Raw genomic sequence first — 23,851 nt, 5'->3', positions numbered from 1 at the left:
AAGCTCAGGGATCACCCCTAGGGCCTGAGTTCAAGCCCTAGGACCAGCACACACACACACACACACACACACACACACAACACACTAATTATTTTAATGATATCCAGTTTAATTTTTTTGTTGCTTATTCTTTGATGTCACATATAAGACTTGTGTTGGATTTTAAACATCAGGTATTACAAGACCAAGTGGATGAACTGCAGTCCGAGCTGGAAGAATATCGTGCACAAGGCAAAGTGTTCAGGCTTCCCTTGAAGAACTCGCTGTGTGATGAACTGGATTTGAACAGCGGTGGCATTGAGCCTGACCAGGGTAAACATGGCCAGACATGATCTTTCCAGATGTGTTTGACTTTTGGTTTAGAACGTGCTGAATGCAGAAATTCCAGAACTCTGGAAACCTGGGGAAACAATGACTCTGGCAGTATTCTTTCTTTGAGCTAGGTCGCTCATGGTCTAATTTTCAGTTGCTGTTGAAGTCTTTTAAGACTTTCCATGTGATCTGCTTATGCATCAGCATAAGAAATGAACAAAAAAATCAAGTCATGAGGGTATTTTCTTGGCTTAAAATAAACAAGCAAGCATACTGCTTACAAATCTGACAGTCTAGGCCTCTGCAGTGTTAGAATTTAAACATTGAGCTCTTGCTGACTCCTTCCTTTCTACCAGTGCCTGGAGTGGAATGCCATGGGCAGAGCCACAAGCCACAAAATCCATAACTGATTTTTGGGTTTTTGTTTTTTGTTGTGAAAATACTATACAGAGGGGTTATAGTTACATGAGCAAGGTAATGAGTACATTTCTTACCAAGCATTGTTGCCTCCTCATTTGTTTCTCCCCTACCATCACCCCATAACTGTTTTTTGGGGTGGCTGGGCTAACTGTGTGGATTGTCTCTACCAAACAGCAAATAAGATAAATAAGAGTTGCTCATCTATGGATTGCAATGACAAGGTTGGAGGCATAGTTGTTTGGGAACTATTCTACGTTCACTCCATTTTTTTTTCTTTTTGGCAGTACCAGGGTTTGAACTCAGGGCCTTGAGCTTGCAAAGCTTGCTTTCTTACTGGTGCTCTACTTCTTGAGCCATTCCTCCAACCCAGTTAGTTATTTTGGGTGATAGAATCTACTGAGCTCTTCTGCCAAGGCCGACTTCAAATCGTGATCGTGTAAATCTCAATTTCCTGAGTAGTTAGGATTATAGGCCTGTGCCACCAGCACTGGGGTCTACTTTCACTGTTTTCTATTCCTCCCTTCTGATGCCTGCCTCTTTCCTTGAGTATGATGGGTTAGAATTTCAGGAACAGCTCATCTCAGTTCTTGGGTTATACATAGCTTCTCTGATACAACTTGGCAAGAGAATGGTTCTACAAAGGTGGCTCTTTTCTCCTCTCACTTACCTGTTCTAGTAGAATCAGTGGAACTAGCAAGGAGAAGATAAGGGCCCTAAGTACCTTCTGTTCCATTCTTGGCTTACTTTTTGTAAGGAGGGGTTGAAACCATGTGACTGTATGATGCAGCTCAGCAGCTTTTTTGCCAAGTGTTGGATGTGTTCCTTGTGGATGCATGAGGCAAGCATACATACACCCATGCATTACTTCTCAGCTGGGAAGGTACCTTAATATAGTTGAAGGGAAATCCCAGGGCAAGACTCAATCCAGTTCCTAGACCTAGGCCGGAGAAGTGTCCCTTTCTCGATCTGCTTGTTTCTCCATGCAGAAAAATGATACCACTACCATTTTGGTACTCTTCTTCAAGAGATGTGTAGGAAACAGTTGGCATGACTTTAGTTTTGCAATATCTTAGCCCTCAACTTCTGCTTCACATTTTCTTTTTCCTTTTTTTTTTTTTTTTGTGCCAGTCCTGGGGCTTGAACTCAGAGTCTAAGCTTTGTCCTTGAGTTTTTGAGCTTTTTTTTATTCAAGGATAGCACTCTGCTATTTGGTACTTAATTGGAGATAGAAGTTTTCATGAATTTTCCTGCCCAGGCTGGCTTCTAACTACAATCCTTATATAGATCTTAGCCTCCTGAGTAGCTAGGCTTACAGGCATGAGCCACTGGCATTCAACTCTGCTTCACATTTTCAATATTCTCAGTCCTTATGGAGATTCATGGATGAGTTCAGAATCTTTCTCCCTCTCCACAATGTGTCTATGTATAAGTTCCTAATCTAGCATACAGTTTTTAGCTCATAATTTAAGCACCCACTCTCCAGGAAATTCTTGCAACAATAGCCAGTCTTATGTAATGTTGAGTGATGCCAGACATCTTGATGTATGATGTTACACCTTAAGACATAGCAGCAGATATAATGGTTTATTCATCCCCTGCCTCATTGCCCCTCTGCTAACTTATCATTCAAATTTGTAACTCCAAGTAGTTGTTGGATGGAGACAGGTTAGTTTGTCGTGCTCTCCCCTCACCAATTAGCATTTTCTCTAAGAGGAGATCAACCATTTTCACCTACCTCCATCCATTGTCCAAACAGATAGTATCTATTAGCGTGACATATTGCCTGCACACGGGTGAATCTATTCACCTTAATTTCTTATTTGCCCTAATTCTTGGAAAGAGACCTCTCTTGGTTCCTATTGTTTCCTGAAAGCTCACATCTACAGCAATTGAGGCTGAAAATTATTTCTTGGTGAGTCTGGCTGCCTGTCCTGAGATGCCAGAATGTGCTATTGAGAGAAGTTGTGGCAGAATCAATGGGTCTCGTGTGATTTCAGGGCTTGGTTCTGAAGAATGTAATCCACTGAATATGAGCATCGAGGCAGAGCTGGTCATCGAACAGATGAAGGAACAACACCACAGGGAAATATGTCACCTAAGACTGGAGCTTGAAGACAAAGTAAGTCCCGATTACCATTATCAAACAAGTGCTCTCCTCACTTCACCTCTCCTCCCCTCTTCCCCCCTCTTCTCTTCCTCTCTTTCCCTCCCTCCCACCCTCCCTCTCTCCCTTCTTTCCTACCTTCCTTCCTTCCTTCCTTTTGGTGGCGGTACTAGGGCTTGAACTCAGGGCCTTGTGCTCTTGCTTAGCTTTTTCTCTCATGACTCTCCCTTTACCACTTTGAACCATACCTCCATTTCTGACATTTTTACTGATTAATTGGAAATAAGAGTCTCATAAACTTTTCTTCCCAGGCTGGCTTTGACTCAAGATCCTTGGATCTCAGCTTTCTGAGTAGTTTGGATTATAGGTGTGAGCCTGTGGCTCCTGGCTCAGTGTTATTACTTTGAACTCTTGACAGCCATTCAGATGTGGAGTATTCTTAGTTTATTCTCACAGAGCAGCGCTTTTATATATTTCTTCTTGTGTCTGCTGAATGATAGGAACTCATTTCCTCAGTCTGGGAGCCAGGCCTTGTCCTCTTGAGAGATTCTCCAAAATGTAATCTACTCTTCCCTGCATTCCTGGAACATGAAGCTCACAGGCCCTTGTATTAGTTCCAGCATGTTGAAAAAAACAGTAAAGCAAAAATTAAGTATTAATTGAACCTCTTGTAAGGCACTCTGCAAGCCTTAAGAAAACACAGTTTACAAACACAGTTACAAAATTTGATTTAACTAATATAACTAATTAAAACAAAAAGCCTTTTTCTCATGTGTGTGTGTGTGTGTGTGTGTGTGTTAGTTACTTGAAATTGAACTTAAATTCTCTCACTTGCTAAGCAAGAACTTTACCACTTGCTCTTGAAATCTTTTGCTTTTAATTTGTTTTTCAGGTAGGTCTTACTTTGTCTAGGTAGGCCCAGAACTGTGATCCTCCTATTTATGCCTTTAACCTAGCTGGATTACAGGCATGCACCACTGTGTGCCATCAAAAAAGCCCTTTGATATAGCATTACCTATTAGATTAGGTACAAATTCTTGGTGTCCTAACCCTTGAATCTTACCTTCCTAGTCTTTTCTGTTGCTGTTCCCCATCAAACTCATCCTTGATTGCTCATGCTAATGTAAACTACTTCTTTCCACCTCTCAAAGTCTCCTGACCCTTCAAAGTTACATGAAGCTACCCCTGAATTTCCCAACAAAATGTACATTTTCTCTCCTCTGACTGCCTGGGTCATTTTAGCTCTCTTTTCCATCTCTTGTATTTTGCATTTTGCCCTGTAGTGCACTCATTGTCATTCCTGTCTCTAGACTGGTTCTCTTTGACTGCAGGGCTGTATCTTACCCAGCCGTATGTTCCCTTTGGACCTGCAGAGTATCTTCTAGGAGTTAATAAACATTTGAATTTATTTAATGATTTTAAGACCCTATATTTACAGCTGGAAACAATGTGAAAATCTGCATAGTGCTTAATAGATATTCATAAACAAATAAAACTCAACCAAGTTGACAAAAGCATGCCATGCCTGATTTTAAATGTCTTAAGGTGTTATTGTTTTTTAAATTAAGTTGCTTTCAAGCAAAATGAGCACACTGAGGATTGTCTGGTAGGATAGAAATGCTTTTGCTACCCCTGTCACTTCCTTCTCTATGGATTTGGATGGAGTAACCTGTGGTAATCTCATTGTCTGACTTTAGGTGCATCATTATGAAAAGCAGCTGGATGAGACCAGGGTCTCCTGTGAAAAAGAGCAGGAGACCATGAGGCAGAAGTATGAGCATGAAGTGCACACCTTGGAAAAAGAAATCCATGAATTGAAAAGTGAAATCGCAGACCTTCAGGGGCAGGCAGAGGTGCTGAAGGAGGCCCACCAGGAGGCCAGCTGCAGGCACCAGGAGGAGAAAAAACAACTGCAGGTGGCATTTGAGGAGGAAAAGACTCGCCTGCAGGAAGAGCTGAGGCTGGAGCATGAGCAGGAGCTCAAGGCCAGGCTGGAGCAGGTGGAGGAAGACTTTAGCCAGAAGAGGGAAGGACTGGCTCAGAGTAGCGCCTGGATGGAAGAGAAGGTGAAAGGCCTGACTCAGGACCTAGAGCGGGTCCACCAGGAGCAGCTGCAAAGCCTGGTGGAGAAGTATGCTCTGGAGAGAGAGGAGCTGAGGAAAGAGCTCTTGGAAAAACACCAACAGGAACTTCAAGAAGGAAGGTAAGGAGCCAGGGAAATGAAAGCTACCCAGAGCTACCCAGGGGCTGCCTCTGGACACCAAAAGTTAGAGAGGCCTGAGAAAGAACGTCTCATGGCTTGAGAAGATCTGTTGTGAACTTTGCAGCCAATTCTGTCCCGCTTTACACATAAATCAACCCGTGGGTTTTTCGAATGGTTTTATTGTGGATGTTTGTTTGTTGGAAAGAGGAATGTGTTCCTGATATTGAGATTTTACTTCCTAAGGTTCTGGACAGGAGAATGATCCCTCACATGGTTCCTTTCTCAAAAGTTCAGTACTGCAGCTTTCTGATGAAAGTGATTAAGAAGATAGATTCTGGGCAGAATTACATTTCTTTCTGGAGTTATGAAACAGCACATTGTACTCACTTTCTTCATGTGGAGTCCAGGATACATAGCTCCACTGCTTCAGTCCTGATTAATTCTACTTTATTTACTAAGAAGCAGAAACAGAGTAAATTTATTAATATGTATGACATAGGTGGCTGATGTCATATAATACTTGATTAATTAAAGTGAAAGAATGTTATATATTTCCTAGATTACAAGTTAGTATGCTTTGAACCAAAGGTTTAATTAAAGTGGCACTTCAATTAAACCTTTGGTTCAAAGCATATTCTCAAATGTAGGCTTATGTCAAGGAATTTTATAAATTTCCCCCTAACTTCAGAGAAAGGTAAGTCTTCCAAATTAATTATTGCTGCCAGTCCTCAGAAAGGAAATTCTAGGGCCAGGTATGGTGGCACAGGCCTGTAATCCCAGCTACTCAAGAGGCAGAGGTAGTAAGATCATGGTCCATGTTCACCTGAACAAAGTTAGCAGGACCCTATCTGAAAACAGATTAAAAGCAAAAGAATTGGGTAGTATAGCTTAAATGGTGGAGTGTTTGCCTAGCAAGAGGGAGGCCCTGAGTTCAATGCCTGGAAAGAAGGAAGGAAGGAAAGAAGGGAGGGAGGAAGGGAAGGAGAGAGGGAGGGAGGGAGGGAGGGAGGGAGGAAAGGAGGGAGAGTTCCATCCCAGTACATGTGAATCATGTAGGAATTAAGTCCATTTTCAGAAAGTATTTCGATTGTTTATTTGGCAGCTTTCTTTGTGCATGGGAAAATGTTTTTGCTTGCTTCCGGAGTAATGCTGTATGTTGACCACATTTAGGGAAAAAATGGAAACAGAGTGTAATACAAGAACCTCTGAAATAGAAGCCCAGTGTCAGGCTGACTGTCAGAAAGTCACTGAGCACTGTGAACAGACTCTCCGGAGCCTGGAGGAGCACCACCGACAAGAGCTGAAGGAGCTCCTTGAACAGCGGCTGGAGGACAGAGCCCAGTGGGAGTTTGAGAAGGACGAGCTCACCCAGGAGTGTGCTGAGGTCCAGGAGCAGCTGAGGGAGACTCTGCAGAGAGAGAAAGCAACCTCCCTGGTCCTGACCAAGGAGAGGGAGATGCTGGAGAAGACATATAAGGAACATTTGAATAGCATGGTCGTTGAGAGAGAGCAGCTGCTCCAAGACCTGGAAGACCTGCGCAATGCATCTGAGAGCCAGCACAGCCTCCTGACCGACCAGATACTCGCGCTGAAGAGCGCCCATGCACAAGAACTAAGGGAGCAAGAGCAGGTTCTGTGCCAGGCTGGGGCCTCGAAGCAGCTGGCAAGCCAGCAGCTTGAAAGGCTGCAGATGGAGCATGACCAGGAGAGGCAGGACATGATGGCCAAACTTCTGGCCATAGAGAATGCCCACAGGGTGACATGTGAGACAGCTGATCGAGACCGAGCTGAGATGAATGCAGAGATCTCCAGGCTTCAGAATAAAATCAAGGTCGTACAGCAGGCAGCATCTCTGTCCAGGCTCCAGGGGGGCTACCAGGCAGTAGGAGGGGAGGAGGTGGAAGGAAATAGAGGCATGTCCCTGCTTGAGCAAGGGGAACAGCTGTTGGAAGAGAATGGAGATGTCCTCATCAGTCTGCAGAAAGCTCATGAACGTGCAGTGAAGGAGAATGTAAAAATGGCTACTGAAATTTCTAGATTGCAACAGAGGCTGCAGAAATTAGAACCAGGGTCAGTAATGTCATCTTGTTTAGAAGAACCAACGACAGAGTTTTTGAGAAGTCCTGCAGAACAGTCACAGCCATTTTTAGCGCAAAACCAAATGAAGCAAGCTAAAAGTATCACTACACGGCACATCCAGAGCGACCTGCAAGAAAATGAGGTTCAGGATACAACAAGTACAGAGGCCAGCTCTGATCAGAGACACAAGGTCAGGATGGAAGAGTCTGAAGCTTCCATGGAGTGTTTCTCTGAGCTTGAAAATAGTGATGAGACCAGGACCGAATCCTGGGACTTGAAGAGCCACATTTGTCAGCTCCAAGAACAATTACAGATCTTACGTGCTGACTGTGACCGGGCTTCTGAAAAGAAACAGGATCTGCTTTTTGACATCTCTGTGCTAAAAAAGAAACTGAAGATGCTTGAGAGAGTCCCCGAGACTTCTCCCAAGTATAGGTTGCTATTTGAGGATGCCAGTCGAGAAAATGACTGCCTTCAGGAAGAGCTGAGAGTGATGGAAACGCGCTATGACAAGGCCCTAGAAAACAGTAAAGAACTCACTGCGGAAGTTTTCAGGTTGCGGGCGGAATTAAAGAAAGTGGAGGAAATGACAAGAACATTCCTTAGCCTGGAAAAGAATTACCATGATGTCAAGATGGAAAATGAGGAGCTGAATGTTTTAGTGATGAGACTACAAGGGCAGATTGATGAGCTTCGGGAAAGAGCGGTCCCACACAGTGACTGCAGCTTCTCTTTGTGGGAAGCCAGGTCAGACAACCTGGAACTCCAGCCCAACGAGAAGGTGCTTGAACTCAGTCAATTGCCAGAAGAATGCATTCCCAAGGATAGACGCATGCGCCATCTTGTAGAAGAATGGAAACAAGAAACTCAGTGCCAAGAGCAGGGAAGCACACAGCCCTTGGCAAAAGTCAAAGCCCATGAAATTGCCTGGTTACACAGAACCAAGAAAAGCCCAGAGTTCTTTTTGTTGCAGACACACCACGAAGAGCCCAGAGGTACACTGGAGGAAAACCCTGCCATCAGAGGCCTTCAAGACCCTCAATTTCAGCATCAGGCCACATTAGCAGAGTTAGAACTGGAGAAACAAAAGCTACAGGAGCTGACTAGAAAGCTAAGGGAGCGAGTCACCACTTTAGTTAAGCAGAAAGATGCCTCTTCTCAGGGAGAGAAGGAGGAAGAGCTGAAGGCCATGATGCATGACCTGCAGATCACATGCAGTGAAATGCAACAGAAAGTTGAACTGTTGAGGTAATGTATGCGCCTTCTAGACTCCACAGAAGCCCGCAGATCACCTGAACCCATCTAACTTCTGCTGCTTGCCCTGCTTAGAGAAACTAACTTGTTGGTCTCCAAGAAGTGAGCAATATTAGAGACTTCCTTCTGCTTCTGTGTAATATTAACAAGTAGAATAACCTTCCCTAGTAGGCATTCCCTTCCTCATAGCAAATAAACGATGCCTGTTGGGGTGTGAAAGTTCAGAATGGCCAGTGTTCGCTGCATAGCCACACATATAATCAACAGAGGTCTTTTTCTAGCACTTTATTTGGATGGATAGATACTATGTTGCTCAACATTTACTTTCTCCATTTTGATGAAACACATTATATGAGAGTGGATGCCTTTTGTGTATTATTTAACTCATTTGGTAGCTAAGAACTCATCTTATAATAATAAAGGAAAATGTTTGTGGCTTATAGGTTTTTCACTGATATTACTTGAAGTGCATGTTAATACCCTAATAAACAATGAGAATTTAGCTTAGAACATGTTTTACTCAGGAGTTACCAGATTCTAATAAATATGCTTAAGGAATGAAGACAAAAGAATGAAGACTGATTTTTATTTTTATTTTTTTGCCAGTCCTGGGGCTTAAACTCAAGGCTTGGGCACTGTCTCTGAGCCTCTTTTGCCACAGCACCATCTCTGGCCTTTTCTGCTTATGTGGTACTAAAGAATGAAACCCAGGCTTCATGCATGCTAGGGAAGCACTCTACCACTCAGCCACATTCCCAACCCATGAAGACTGATTTTAACGACTGCCCACTTGAATTTATGACAGAGAATTATAGTAGTCCTCTCTCAATATTGTTTTTTAAAACTAGTAAAATATTACATTATAGCCAGGTGCTGGTAGCTCATGCCTGTAATCCTAGCTACTTAGGAAGCTGAGTTTAGAAGGATCCTAGTTCAAGGCCAGCCTGGGCAGAAAAATTCATGAAATCCTTTCTTGAGGAAAAGGAGTACATGCTACTATGTCCCTTTCTCAAGGACACAGTGCATATACCTGTTATCTCAGCTAGACTAAAAGCCTAACATTGGCGAGTTGTGTTCAGATGTGTTCCCAGCAGAAAGCAAAACCCTATCTCAAAAATAACCAGTCAATGCTGGGTACTCACCAGCACCCAGATTACAAGCTCATGCTTGTAATCCTAGCTACTCAGAAGGCTGAGATCTGAGGATCCAGGTTCAGAGCTAGCCCGGGCAGGAAAGTCTGTGAAACTCTTATCTCTAATAAACCACCAGAAAGCTGAAAGTGGCACTGTGACTCAAGTAGTAGAGTGTTAGCCTTGAGCTGAAGAGCTGAGGGACAGCACCCAGGCCTAGAGTTCAAGCCCCATGACCAACAACAACAACAAAAAAACCCAGTAAAACTAGGGTTGGAGGCATGGCTTGATTGTAAGAGTGCCAACCTAGTGTGAAATCCTGAGTTCAAACTCTAGTACCACCAAAAAGAAATAAAATATAAATTTTGATATATATAATGTAAATATATTTATTATATAATATATAATAAAGTATATAATTATACTTATATGTTATATAAATAATATAAATATTGATATAAAAAGCAAATAATTTGAATGTGCTTCTCTTCCTCAGGCTATTTTTCATTCATAACATCAAAATATAATGAGCTGAATTAAATCACAAAGTCAATGATATACATATTTCAATGGGGCCCTTTGGTGTATGTAATAAATTTTCTTTCTGTAGGTAATGGGTAGCCTAAAACAAAAGTTCATGTAACTTAGTAACATGACCCATGTCTATTTGGAACAGGGAAAAATTGAGACTGAGATCAATAGAATCATTTGCTTGAGAAGCAGTATGCCTGCCATTGAGAAAACCAGCAACTAGACCGGCATCGCAGCTCTATTTCCATTTCCATGTTCCTGCTTTTTAGGCCTCGCTTCCCTAACAGCTTTTAGTTGTGTTCTTACTTTCCCCGCAAAGTGAATTAGTATGCTATGACTTCATTTTCAAGTACTAAGACACTACTAATTTGGACTTTTTAAACTTATTTTATTGGAAGTTACTAGATAGTTTTTCCAACAACACCCTGATGACTGTCTTCTTGTAACTTCCTTTAAATCTCTGTACTGCAGATATGAATCTGAAAAGCTTCACAAGGAAAACTCTATTTTGAGAAATGAAATTACTACTTTAAATGAAGAAGATAGCATTTCTAGCCTGAAATTAGAGAAATTAAATGGATCTCAGGAAGAATTGTGGTAAGGCATATTATACTTAAATTTTCTGTAGACAGTTTATAAAGACCAAAGAACTATTTAACTTCAGATGTCAAAGTCTACCTCTGAAATTATATTTTCATTGTTCTTCTAGGCAAAAAATAGAAACTGTAGAACAGGAAAAAGCTGCAATTCAAAAGATGGCTGAAAGTTTAAAGAAACAGGTAAAGAGACTATTTCCAACTATTTCTTGATTCTGAGAGCTCTTTTTTATTTGAAACACATAGAATAAACAAATTTTACTGATAAATATCATAAATGATGGTAAGATTGTGAATTCTAAGTTTGAAAATGGAAATTTGCCTTTTAGGACTCTAAAATAGGTTCCTGGTTTTTGGAAAATAACGTATATGCTATTTTAGATCTTAAAAGCTCAATATCAACTTTACAAATTGTAGGAGCATACAGGCAATACCTTAAGCCATACCTGTAAATACTAGCTCTAGCCCTTGTGTCCTTTTGATTAATTTTAGCTCCTTCCTGTTCCTCACCATGATTAAAAGGAGAGAGTTAAGGATAGAATCTCACAGATAGAGGATGCCAGCAAATCAGCACATCACTTCAGAGATACAATTTATGGAGATGGTTGATGCCACTCAGTGCTCATTTTGTGTAATCTTCAAGCATGTAGATCCTAGGAAGAGCACCAAAGACCATGTCTGAAACAGTCCAAAAACAAGAACATACTAAGTAAATAATTTTTTAGCACTTGAAGTAGCCAAAGTGTTAACATCTAAAATGTATCTTGTACTCTTGTAGATAAATGGAAAAACTCAGACAAAAAACAGACAATTGATATGATCACATAATACAGCATGTAAGAAGATGGTTATCCTCATAAAAGCTAGAGAAGTTTAACTTTTTTGACCCATTAAATTAACACAAATACAGATACTGTCTACGATTACAAGGGGTGTGAAGAATGAAAAATACATTGTTGATAGGTTTATAAGTTTTTGTTGTTGTTTTTTTTTTGTTTTTGTTTTTTCGGTCGTGGGGCTTGAACTCTGGGCTTGGGCTCTGTCCCTGCGCTCTTCAGCTCAAGATGAGTGCTCTATCACTTGAGCCACAGCTCCACTTCCAAGTTATATTTTTTTCCAGTTCTGGAGCTTGGACCCAGGGCCTAGGTACTGTCCCTGAGCTTCTTTTGCTCAAGGCCAGCACTCTACCACTTGAGCCACAGCACCACGTCCTGCTTTTTCTGTTTATGGAGTACTGAGAAATCAAACCCAGGGCTTCATGTATGCTAGGCAAGCACTCTACCATGAAGCCACGTGCCCAGCCCAGTTTATAAGTTTTTATCACTACTAAGGATAGACATTTTGGAGATACTTAGCTAGTAAGTTAATATATATGCATACCTTCTAAGCCAACAATCCTGCTTTTATAAAATGATCCTAAATACAAAATGCTAACATGTATCATTTTGTTTGTTCATAATTAGAGGAAATATTGATAACAAGACTACCATGCAGTTATAAATCAATGCATCGTGGAAAATGTTGCAATAGGAAATATCCTACAGCTGCTTAAAGTTTAGCGTATATGATTTCTGAGCACAATAAGTTGGAAAGATAAGCATCTATAAGATTATAAGTGAAAAAGCATGCTGTCCAAAGATGAAAAGATCCAGTTTTTTACTTTAAAAAGAGAGAGAGAGAAGAATCAATATGTCTGTGGGTACTACGTATGGTCTGGTATTCTAGTACTCCACATACACAGCGGGTCCCTGTAGAGTGGCATTGGGCTGACTATGCCTCACTTCTTCATCTTCTTCTGATGTGACTGAATTTGTAATGATGAGTCTATTTCTGTTACTACTTATATGTATTTTTAAACTTTCATAGAGAAGGAAGCAACAATTAGCCTCTAAATCTGTTTTTTTTTTTTTTTAACTGAAGTAGGGTAGCAAGTTTTTTAAAAAACTTATTTCCATTTTAATTAGATTTCAGATTTAAAAACCAAAAACCAACAGTTGGATTCAGAAAATAGAGAACTTAGCCAAAAGAACTCTCAAAACCAGGAAGAACTGCAGGACCTTAATGAGCGTCTGGCAGAGCTGCTGTGCCAGAAAGAAGAGCCAGGGGAGAGTTCATTTGAGGAATGGGAACAAGAAAAGGCTGATCTGAAAAAGGAGCTAGAACTCTATAAAATGCAGGTATGCACCACAGACACCCTACTGCTTTATTATTACTATTATTATTATTATTATTAAAGAAGTCCTGAGATGAAATATTTGTATTAAGTTTCTTATGCGTAAAGCCTTCATAATTAAAACAGTATGGCACTGGCACATTACTATGTATTCTGGAGAGACAAATGTAATAAGAAGTCTAGAGTTTGGCCCAGAGACACATTGAAACTGATTTCCCTATCTGTGAATCCAACCAACCACTGATCAAAAATAATTTTAATTGCATCTATACTAAACATGTAGATTTCTTTTTCTTGTTGTTTTTCCCTAAATAGTACAATATAATAACTATAGCATTTACATTTGCTAGGGACTTAAGTAGTCTAGAGATGAGTATGTAAGAGAATGTAAGTTATATGCAGAACAATGCCATTGTATATAAGGGACTTGAGCATCTGAGGAGTTTGGGATCTGAACTGGTCATGGAGCCAAATACCAAAGGGTGACTACTATATGGGCAAAGGTAGCTTCTCAGACTACTAGAATAAAGGTAGACTTTGAAACAAGTGGTAATGGGACAACTGGATAGATGTTTTGAGATAATTAGAATAAAAAAGTTACCAATATAAAAATATAACTGTACAAATACTAGAAGAAAATGAGCAAATTTGGCTTTAACCTTTGCATAAAGAAAGATTCAAAATAGAAATAATAAAATAAAAAGTTGATTATAATTTTTTAAATGGCTGAAAAAAGTCAGAAGACAACTGACAAAATAGAATAAAATGTTCATAACATATCCCACAGAGAAAATAATTGGTATTGCTAAAGATATTGAGAAATATAAAAACAAAATATCAGCCAAGTGCTGGTGGCTCATGCCTGGTTATTCAGGAGGCTGAGATCTGAGGATTTTGGTTCAAGCCAGCCCAGGGAAGAAAGTCTGTGAGACTCTTATCTCCAATAAACTGCTCAGAAAAAGTTGGAAGTGGTACCATGGCTCAAGTGTAGAGTTCTAACCTTGAGCACAAAGAGGCTCCGAGACCCCCCAGGCCTGAGGTCAGGTCCCAACACTGACAAAAGAAATGAACTTTAAAGATACATGAGAAATAAATAAATAAAAATGGCTCTCAAACCTTTAAAACTACATTCAAAATCATTCATAATTACAGAAATGGAAATTTGATATTGGTAAATGATTTCTCACCTAAACGATGAGCAGTAACTTGTACATGTAACAATGTGCTCTTTGGGTAAGGCTGTGGGAACAAGCACCTATAAACCACATCGATGGTGCATACTATATTGGTACCATCTTTGTGAAGGTAGATTTGGCCCTCCGAACATAGTCACATGCTTACTTACCTTTGTCCAGTGATCTCACTTTTACACATCTACCCTAAAGATGTACTGTAGTAATATGATTCATGTACACAGAATTGTTCAGAATTGCCAAACAGTGGAAGCAAGCCAGATGTTCATATATGAGGGTTCATATATGAGGCTGGGTCCATGCATACTATGGATAAACAGCAGAAGAAAACAATGAAAAATATATCTATTTATATGAAATGAATTCCAGGACATAATGTTAAGTGAAAAAAAGAAGAGTAACTATAATATGCCTCCAAACATGTAAAAAAAGAAGGGGGGATGTTAGAAAACACACATGAGCCAGGTATTGATAGTTCATGCCTGTAGTCCTAACTACTCAGGAAGCTGAGATCTGAGGATCTCAGTTCAAAGCCAGCCTAAGCAGGAAAGTCTATAGACTCTTATCTTCAATAAACTACTCAGAAAAAGCTGCGGCATAAGTGGTTGAGCATTAACCTTGAGCAAAATGAAGCTCAGCGACAGTGCCCAAGTCCTGAGTTCAAGCCCTAGGACCAGCATACACACACACAAAAAAGAAATATACATATATCTTCTCATTTGTACAAAACAAGTGCAAACCTGATAAACCATAAAATGATATCAAATGGTTTGATGGATATTTTTAGAGAGTGAGTAAGAAAGGGATAGACAGATGAATGGGCATGCGCTAGAAGATATTAGGGAGTAATACTTGTCTACGTTTATCTTTGTCGGTAGCTCTTATTAGTTAGAATGATAATATTGTTTACAAGATCCTGTTGTTCTTCCTTCTTCCTCCCCTTCCCCCACCCCCAATGTTGGGAATTGAACCCAGGGTTTCACTCTGCCACTGAGCTATGTTCCCAGGTCTATTTCACAGTTTTCAACTACTTCCCAAATATGCTGGGCATGGTAGTTCTTGCATGTAGTCCTAGCTATTGAGAGGTGGAGATCAGAAGGTATAGAGGAATGTAGTTTCAAACCAGCCTAGGCAAAAATTTCTCAAGATCCCACATTTTACCCCATAAAAATCTAGACATATGGTGCATGCCTGTCATCCTAGCTGTGAAGATCACATGAATAGGAGAATTGCTACTAGGCTGGCTCCAGGCAGAAAGCAAAATGATCTGAAGGTGTAACTCAAGGGAGAAAGTATCTGCCTAGCAAGTCCAAGTTCAAACTCAGTACTGCCAAAAAAGATTGAACAATTTGATCAACAAAATTAAGCTAGTATAGAACATAATAATTACCAAATGCCGAAGACAATAGATACCTGTACTTATTAACAAAAAAACTAATTAGAGAAACAACAGTTCTTTCACGTAAAATTTTCATTAATAAATTATAGGAAAAAAATAGTAAAATCATCCTTTGACAAACAACCAAGTAAAAACCCAAGATATTTTTGGTTAGCTGCATTGAATATAAGGACAAATGGTCATAAAACTATGTGTCACTGGATTGATAGCATTTCCTTAATACTGCCTATGTGAACCTAATTGAATGAGCTCAACAAGTATGTCTATTATTTGACTTTATTTTTCTCCTAGTCCTCCACATTAGTGTCTTCTCTGGAGGCAGAACTTTCAGAAGTTAAAATCCAGTCTCACATTGTAGAACAGGAAAACCACCTTCTCAAGGATGAACTGGAGAAAATGAGCCAAGTAAGTTTGCATGCTACTGAGAGGGTTCATGGAACCCTGATGGTCTAATGGTCTGTTGTTTCCAGTCTGCAAATGTTTTCTGCAGTAGTGTATTTCTTAGTGACACCGAGGACTTGAAGTACAAGCTGATTTATAAGGAAACCTATTGCTAATTCCCTAGTTCGGTTCTAGTTATGTACCTTATTTATGTTGTAGACTCTGAAATTCTCTTCGTATAAATGACACCCATCCATTTCAATCTGTTTGTTGTTTCCTCTCCTCCTGGCTGGATGAGAAAGTAACATTAGTTGGTTTAAGAGAGGATGACTTTCTTGCTTGTAACTTTTAGGACTGACTGTTCACTGGTTTGTGAGGCTGCCTGCCAAGGGGCTGGGTCCCTTGTAGCCAGTATGATGCATTGGTGAGCAGGGGATTCATAAGTGAATCCTCACTTATGAAGCCTTTAAAGAGGGCACACCTTACAAAGCATATTCTAGTTTACTCTTCTTTTCCATTCTGGGTAAAAGTCTTTCAGTTGGGACACTTCTGGTTTATAGTAGGACAATTTCATTTTTCATTTACTTGCCCATGGGTTACTTTAATATTTTGATATCATCAGGTTAGGAAGTATTCTTTCTGTGCCAGGTCAGCCTGTGACTATAGGCTATATTCTTTGACTGTACAATTATTGAGTCTAGACTAGCTTTACACTAGGTCTATACCAGGTAGTGTTGTATTTTTGATCTTTGGCTCATTATAAGTCTTGTTTACCTAATAGGATTATGAAACTCTCAGGGTATTTGTGTCTTTTGGAATAGCTGATATAATACTAATACTCAACAAGGTTTTGTAAGAACAAGAACAAGTACTGTAGGCTGAACACAGGTAGCCAACTCTTCAATACCTGCTGTGTGGGAGGCAGGGATAAGAGGATTGTGGTTTGAGGCCAGCCCAGTCAAAAAAGTTAGTGAGACCCTATTTCAAAAAACCAAGCTCGACTAAACACTGTGTTGAAAATGAACTAAACAACTTGGGGGGGGGGGTGGCGCAAAGAGGAACAAACTGATAGAAAATGAGGGAAGAGGTGACACTGTTCAAAAAGATGATATTGTCCAAAAAAAATGTACTCATTACCTGACTAACATAACTGTAACTCTCTGTACATCACTTTTACAATAACAAAATTAAATTTAAAAAACAAGCTAGGTAGTATGGTGGTTCACAACCATAATCCCAGCTACATGAGGGTTAGGGGGAAGGTAGAGGTAGAGCCAGCTACCTGAAAAACTAAAGCCAAAAAGGGCTGACAGTATAGCTCAAGTAGTAGAGTGCTTGCCTAAAAAGAGTGAGACCCTAGGTTCAAACCACTCCTACCTTAAAAAAAAAAAAGGTATGGTTATAGAAACTATCCATTCTGCCATGACTAGTTCATTACATTGCTGAAGTTTAAACTCATAGGAGTTTTCTGTGGTGTGTAGTTTCCCAAAGCTACTGCAATCAAGTTTATCCTCATTAATTCAGACATCCTTTCTTTCCTTTGCCTTTTTTTTTTTGGGGGGGGGGGGGGGTGGGGTCCGGTCATGGGGCCTGAACTCTGGGCCTGGGCGCTGTCCCTCAGCTCTTCAGCTCAAGGCTAGCGCTCTACCACTTGAGCCACAGCGCCACTTCCGGCTTTTTTCTTTTTGCTTATGTGGTGCTGAGGAATCGAACCCAGGGCCTCAGACATGCAAGGCAAGCGCTCTACCACTGAGCCAACTTCCCAGCCCCCTTTCCTTTGCCTTTTAAAAGTCTATAGCTCAACTTCTAAAATGGCAGTGATCACTTCTAAGTAATGGGGAATGTGTGCTGTCTAACTTTGCTGTGCTAGAGAACAGAAGAGTCACAGGGTTGAGAGAAAACCACTGAGATGAGGACATCATTATGTACCTTTTACAGAGGCATTGGCCTACCTAGTGAGACAGAAAAACAGTGAGCCTGCATGCATTTGATAAGAAGTACTTTCATTGGCCCCAAGATTCTTGAGCAAGGTAGTGTTGGCCTTGACAGCTTGGACCTAGAGAGCTTGTGCCATTATTTGTGATGTCATGGTTTATACCTCAAGCTAATTTTCATGTGTTACCTCTTGCACTGACTAGAAACACACAGCATCAGCAGAAGGCACCTGCTGCTCTGTAGATGCTCAAATAGCATGGAGCTTGCTGGTATTTGGGGTAGAGACAGGTAGTGAGGAAAGCAATATAGGCCCTTCATTGCACCACTGTCCAGGTAAAGTACATCTTCTAGGATCCTGACTTGTTTACCCTTGTAAGGTATGTTGAATTTGTTGCCAACTGAAGACAGGAATCAACTTGTAAAGTCTTATTTTGGTGTAGCAATATATATATATACATATATATATATATATATATATATATAATATATGTATATATATAAATATCTACATATATATATAAATGTTGTACAGAGGAGTTACAGGAGTAAGGTAATGAGTACATTTTGCAGTGAACATTGTTACCTCCTCCTTTGTTTTCCCCTACCATCACTTCCCTCCTCCCAACGCCCCCCCCCACCCCAACATTGTAAAGTTCGTTTTCAACATAGTGTCCTGTACATCTCGTCATCACAATGGATCAGCCTGCATCCCCATTTAAGCATTCTGCTGTATCCCTTCCCCTCCCCAAATTACAAAAATGTATATACACTGGCATCAAATCCAGTGAAAACAGGGGTTATACCGTGGGGGAAGTACATACAAAAGAAACAAAAGAATCACATAGTGCATTGTAAGTATATTAAAAACACTAGCAAGAAAGAAAAAAACCACTTGTGTCCCTGTCTTGGAGTACATTTTGCTTAACATTATCTCATGTGGTCATATGTACATAGCCTTTGACCTTCTCTGCTTGTTTTGAAGCCATTTTGAAGCTAAATATAGGTAGGAAATAGAAAAACTGCCATATCCCAATGTAATAAAGAGTTAAAATGTATCACCAGGACCACCAGAAGGAAATTAGTAAGGGGAAAGGAAGGGGGAGGAGAGGGAAGAGAGAAAGGAAAAGAGCAGCAGAAGAGGAAGGAAAAAGGGCAAAAATCAAATACAAGGGAGGGCAGTTAAAAGTCTGTAAGTGATGAGAAAGGATTAGGAATGCAAGAACCCATCTGCCTCTGCCAAGCAGTGGTTGTCAACAGGGTCGGAGGTCAGGATTGGCTCCTGACCCTGGGACATTTATTGTTCACAAACTGAGCGAGCGTATTGCCTGGTATCCAGTGGACAAAGCCAGAGATGCCATGAAACATTCCACAGTGTATGTACAGGACAGACAGTCCTCCACAACGAGGAGGCAGCCTGCTTTGCCTGGAGTTTTGAAAGCACACAGGAGGAAGCAGCATGTCCACAGGTGCTGTGTTACTGTAATCAACTTCCCTTCCAGAGGGAAGGGCACAGCCTTAAACTTCACCTTCTACTGATAACCCAAACCTCCTATGACCATTCTATAGTCTTTTTATTATTACTGTTTTTTGAGGTAGGCTCTCCCTATGTATCCTAGGCGGGCCTCAACCTCATAATCCTCCTGCCTCAGCCTCCCAAGTTCTGAGATGACAGGTGGTCTTAAACTGAGATTTTAAAAGAATTTTTTTTTCTCATTCAAAAGGCATGAGCAAAAAGTAGCATGCGTCATGAACACAAATCGATGGCAACATTTTAGTATGTTATTTAATTGTGAAGGTAAAATGGAAAGCTAGGGATGATTATTTAACAGCATCTGTCTGAGTCGCTCGAAACACGCTTCAACAGTCAAATGATGCATAGAAAGATGCTAGCAGGGAGCAGTTTGTTAAAGTTAATTAAAGTCTGCTAGATTTTATATGTCCCATGAAATAGCTTCAAATAAGGTAATCTGAGTGCCATGAAAGTGCCACTTATAAATACCTCTTTATAAACACTGCCAGGAGGTGACATGAGGGTCATTTGTTTTTCTTACAGCTCCACAGATGTCCTGATGTCTCTGAGGTCCAGCAAAAACTTTCTAGTGTATTAAACTACAACGAAGCACTGCGGAAAGAAAAAGAAGTTCTAAGTACAGAATTAAATGACTGCCTGGATAAGGTACAAAAATAATAGACTTGACCTTCACTGTACTGTAGGTACCATCATGAGCATTTCCACACAGACAGTGGCCCATAAGCCTCCAGTATCAGCCCAGCTGCTCCAGAGCTGGCTGCAAAAGTGTTTGAACTGGTGTCACGTGACCTTAGTTTTTTTTTTTGTTTTTTTTTTGGGGGGGGAGGTCGTGGGGCTTGAATTCTGGGCCTTGACCTTGTCCCTGAGCTCTTTAGCTCAAATCTAGGGCTCTACCACTTGAGCCTCAGGGCCACTTCCAGTTTTCTGGTGATTAATTGGAGATAAGAGTCTCACGGACTTTCCTGCCTGCCTGGCTTTGAACCACAATCCTCAGATTTCTACCTCCTGAGTAGCTAGGATTACAGGCATGAGCCACCAGCACCCGGCATGTCCTTAGATCTTATGAAGCCAAGATTGCTACTTAACATATATGATACATAACACTTTCTATGTCCTATAAATATTTTTATAATTGGATATCTATTTCCTACATGCTTTTTTCCATTGTATATTCTTAGCAGCTCCAAAAACACTACTGTTTCCCCATCCCCATCTGCTTTAGTTAGGGTCAGTCTATATTTTCCTGTATCCTCTGAAATTTCTAATTGCCTTACAGACCACTTCTCACTCTGAAAATATGAGATAGAAGCTGGGCGCTGGTGGCTCACACCTGTAATCCTAGCTACTCAGGAGGCTGCGATCTGAGGATCCTAGTTCAAAGCCAGCCCAGGCAGAAAAGTCTGTGAGATTTTTTTTTTCTTTTTTTTTGTAGGTCGTGGGCTTGAACTCTGGACTTGGGTGCTGTCCCTGCACTCTTCAGTTCAAGGCGAGCGCTCTACCACTTGTGCCACAGCACCACTTCCGGTTTTCTGGTAGTTTATTGGAAATAAGAGTTTCACAGATTTTCTTGCCTGGGCTGGCTTTGAACCATGATCCTCAGATCTCAGCCTCCTGAGTAGTGAGGATTATAGATGTGATCCACCAGTGCCTGGCTGTGAGATTCTTATCTACAATTAACCACTGAAGTGCCAGAAAGAGCGGTGGCTCAAGTGATAGAGTTATGAGCCTTGAGTGAAAAAGCTAAAGGAGAGTTCAGGGCCCTGAGTTCAAGTCCCATTACTGACACCAAAACTAACTAAACTAAAATAAAATTGGTAGTAATTTAAAAAATGAGAAAACTAAGAAGAGACTCTTCAAAATTAGAAGTAGAACAGAGGAAAACTACTTCCACGCCCCCCACGGAAACAGTTGGCACTTGCTCTTGACTGTGTAAGTGAAGACCTATGAGTTGAGACTAGATACATTTGCAAATATGCTCCGACCTTTCTTCTTCTCTTGAAATAGCTGGCACAATCTAGCCTTTTGGAGAACAGAATTGCGACGATGAAGCAAGAGCAGCAGTCTTGGGAGCATCAGAGCGAGAGCTTAAAGTCACAGCTGGTGGCTTCACAGGAAAAGGTATGAAGGCAATTTTTCCCTCTTTTTTTTTTTATCATCCCAATGAGAATGGCCCAAGAGGGCTCCACGTGACGCTATGGGACTGAGTTTGACACACCTTCACAGTATTGAAGAGTAAATTAAACAATATTTCCCTCCAAGTTTATTAATTGTGAGAGTACTTACTATGGTAGGTTGAGGGTATTATATAAAAATGACTGGTATTACCAACTTAAAAACCATATTTCTAAAGCAGGTTCATTCCCTATTACACTCAAAGATCTCTATCAACATTCCTTTTACAAATTGAAATTCAATTCAGATATATTTGGGATTTCGTGTGGAGTAGGAGTCCACAAGTCTGTGTTGTTATTTTCAACTAAGGGCTTTATAAACCAGTACCATGGGCCAAAACATAGTTTCTACAAGATGCAGTGACTATGTTTTATGTGGTGCAAGCCCACCCTTACTGGTTCTATCAAATGTCTCGTAGATGTCCATGAGATAATTATATCAGCAGTATTTTGTTCCAGTCAAATTTATTCTTTTCCTAAATATCCCATAACATACTGTAAGTAAAAAGATGTCCTGCATTTTCACTGAGCTACTGAATAGAGAACTAAATACAGTGCATGAATGGACACAGAAGGAGCCTGGGAGTCCTTTTGTCCTTGTTTACGCATTGCTGTGTAGCATTGTTGTGTAGTGTTCTTGTGTAACAGTACAAGATCCTTCTCCTGCAGGTTCAGAATTTAGAAGACACCCTGCAGAATGTGAATCTTCAGATGTCCCGGATCAAATCTGACCTCCGAGTGACTCAGCAAGAAAAAGAAGCTTTAAAACAAGAAGTGATGTCTTTACACAAACAGCTTCAGAATTCTTGTGATAAGGTAACTTCTCTCTTTTTTTTTAAATTGAGGCATAAAGTATGATAAAGTGCACCAACTTTTAGTTGATAATTTCATTTTTACTTGTATCTACTTATACATATATAGGATGCTTTACGTATAGGTATGTATAGGATCAGAGTATAGAAAATGTCTGGCTGGCTTTTTTTTTTAGTTAATTTTTATTGTAAAGATGCTATACAGAGGAGTTACCATTACATAAGTCAGGTATTGAGTACATTTCTTTTTTTTTTTTTTTTGGTCAGTCATGGGTCCTGAGCTCTGGGCCTGGGCACTGTCCCTCAGCTCTTCAGCTGTAGACTAGCGCTCTACCACTTGAGCCTTATCCCCACTTCAAGGAATCGAACCAACGGCCTTATGCATGCAAGGCAAGCACTCTACCACTGAGCCACCTTCTCAGCTCCAAATACATTTCTTTTTGACCACTGTCACCTCTTCTTATTTTCTCTGGTTGGCTTTTCTGTGCCACCTCCCCCAGGTTGGTAATCCTGAAGGATTCACTTTTTAGATCAGATATGTATGCTTCCCAATTTCTTATAAACAGAACTACAGTGATACCAAAAGGGGTAATCTTTTGTTTGGAACAAGTCAGAAAACCATAGCATAGTTGAGCTTTATAATAATAAAACTAAAGTACTTTCAGATGCTAAATAATAAGATCATTAAGATCTTATAGCTGGGTACTAGTGGCTTACACCTGTATTCCTAGCTACTCTGGAGGCTGAGATCTGAGGATTGCAGTTCAAACCCAGAGTGGCATGAAAGTTGGTGAGACTCTTATCTTCAATTAATCACCAGAAAACTAGAATTGGCACTGTGACTAAAAGTGTTAGAGTGCTAGCCTTGAGCAAGAGCTTGGAGACAGTGCTCACGCCAAGTTCAAGCCCTATGACTGACAAAAAGAAAAAAATGAGTGTAGTTGTGGAGGTGGGAGGGAAAGGATAGTAGGGGAAAAACAAAGGAGGAGGCAACAATGCTTGATAGGAAATGTACTCTGTAACCCCGCTGTACAGTATTTTTACAATAAAAAATCTATTAAAAGAAAAAAATATCTTACGACCCTAAAAAATTAACATAAGAAAAACATCAAAAGGCCTGAATCTATGAACACACACTTACATACTGAGGCTGAAGAAAAAGTAAAGCTGAAGCCAAAAAAGGCATAAAATAGTAGTTCTGACTTTTGGAGCATAATTCATCTACCAAGTGAGTTGTTGCTGTGGTACTACCAAGTCCAGGATTTAATGCGTAAGGCAGTTAGCTGTCACTTTATGGTGCAGTTAGAAAGTATGTCTCACAAGCCGGGTACCAGTGGCTCACGCCTGTAATCCTAGCTACTCAGGAGGCTGAGATCTGAGGATCATGCTTGAAAGCCAGCCCGGGCAGGAAAGTCCATGAAACACTTATCTCCAGTAAACCACCAGAAAACCAGAAGTAGCGCTGTCGCTCAAGTGATAGAGCATTAGTCTTGAGCTGAAGAGCTGAGGGACAGTGTCCAGGCCCAGAGTTCAAGCCCCATGACCAAAAAGAAAAGAAAAGAAAAAATAAAGTATGTTTCACGCCTATAATCCAATAGTACTATAATCCAATAATACTACAATAGTA

At 40.5% G+C, this 23,851-nt stretch overlaps 1 protein-coding gene across 4 annotated transcripts in view; it reads left to right on the top strand.

Annotated features, from left to right (window-relative positions):
• The window catches only part of Nin (ninein), a 115,796-nt gene that overhangs the window by 72,685 nt on the left and 19,260 nt on the right, over positions 1-23,851 (top strand). For 3 of the 4 annotated variants that reach the window (XM_042677844.1, XM_042677843.1, XM_042677845.1), the window contains 11 exons: positions 174-312; positions 2,730-2,851; positions 4,534-5,039; positions 6,210-8,366; positions 10,505-10,630; positions 10,743-10,812; positions 12,594-12,806; positions 15,686-15,799; positions 19,764-19,886; positions 21,246-21,359; positions 22,082-22,228. In XM_042677844.1, coding sequence (XP_042533778.1) covers positions 174-312; positions 2,730-2,851; positions 4,534-5,039; positions 6,210-8,366; positions 10,505-10,630; positions 10,743-10,812; positions 12,594-12,806; positions 15,686-15,799; positions 19,764-19,886; positions 21,246-21,359; positions 22,082-22,228 — 3,831 coding nt within the window. The remainder of the gene's footprint in view (positions 1-173; positions 313-2,729; positions 2,852-4,533; positions 5,040-6,209; positions 8,367-10,504; positions 10,631-10,742; positions 10,813-12,593; positions 12,807-15,685; positions 15,800-19,763; positions 19,887-21,245; positions 21,360-22,081; positions 22,229-23,851) is intronic. The other variant, XM_042677846.1, reaches the window with a different exon arrangement.

This window comes from Dipodomys spectabilis, unplaced genomic scaffold (genome assembly GCF_019054845.1).
Source record: "Dipodomys spectabilis isolate Male_0828 unplaced genomic scaffold, ASM1905484v1 ptg000042l, whole genome shotgun sequence".
NCBI lineage: Eukaryota > Metazoa > Chordata > Mammalia > Rodentia > Heteromyidae > Dipodomys > Dipodomys spectabilis.
This window is presented reverse-complemented; position numbering and strand designations above follow the sequence as displayed.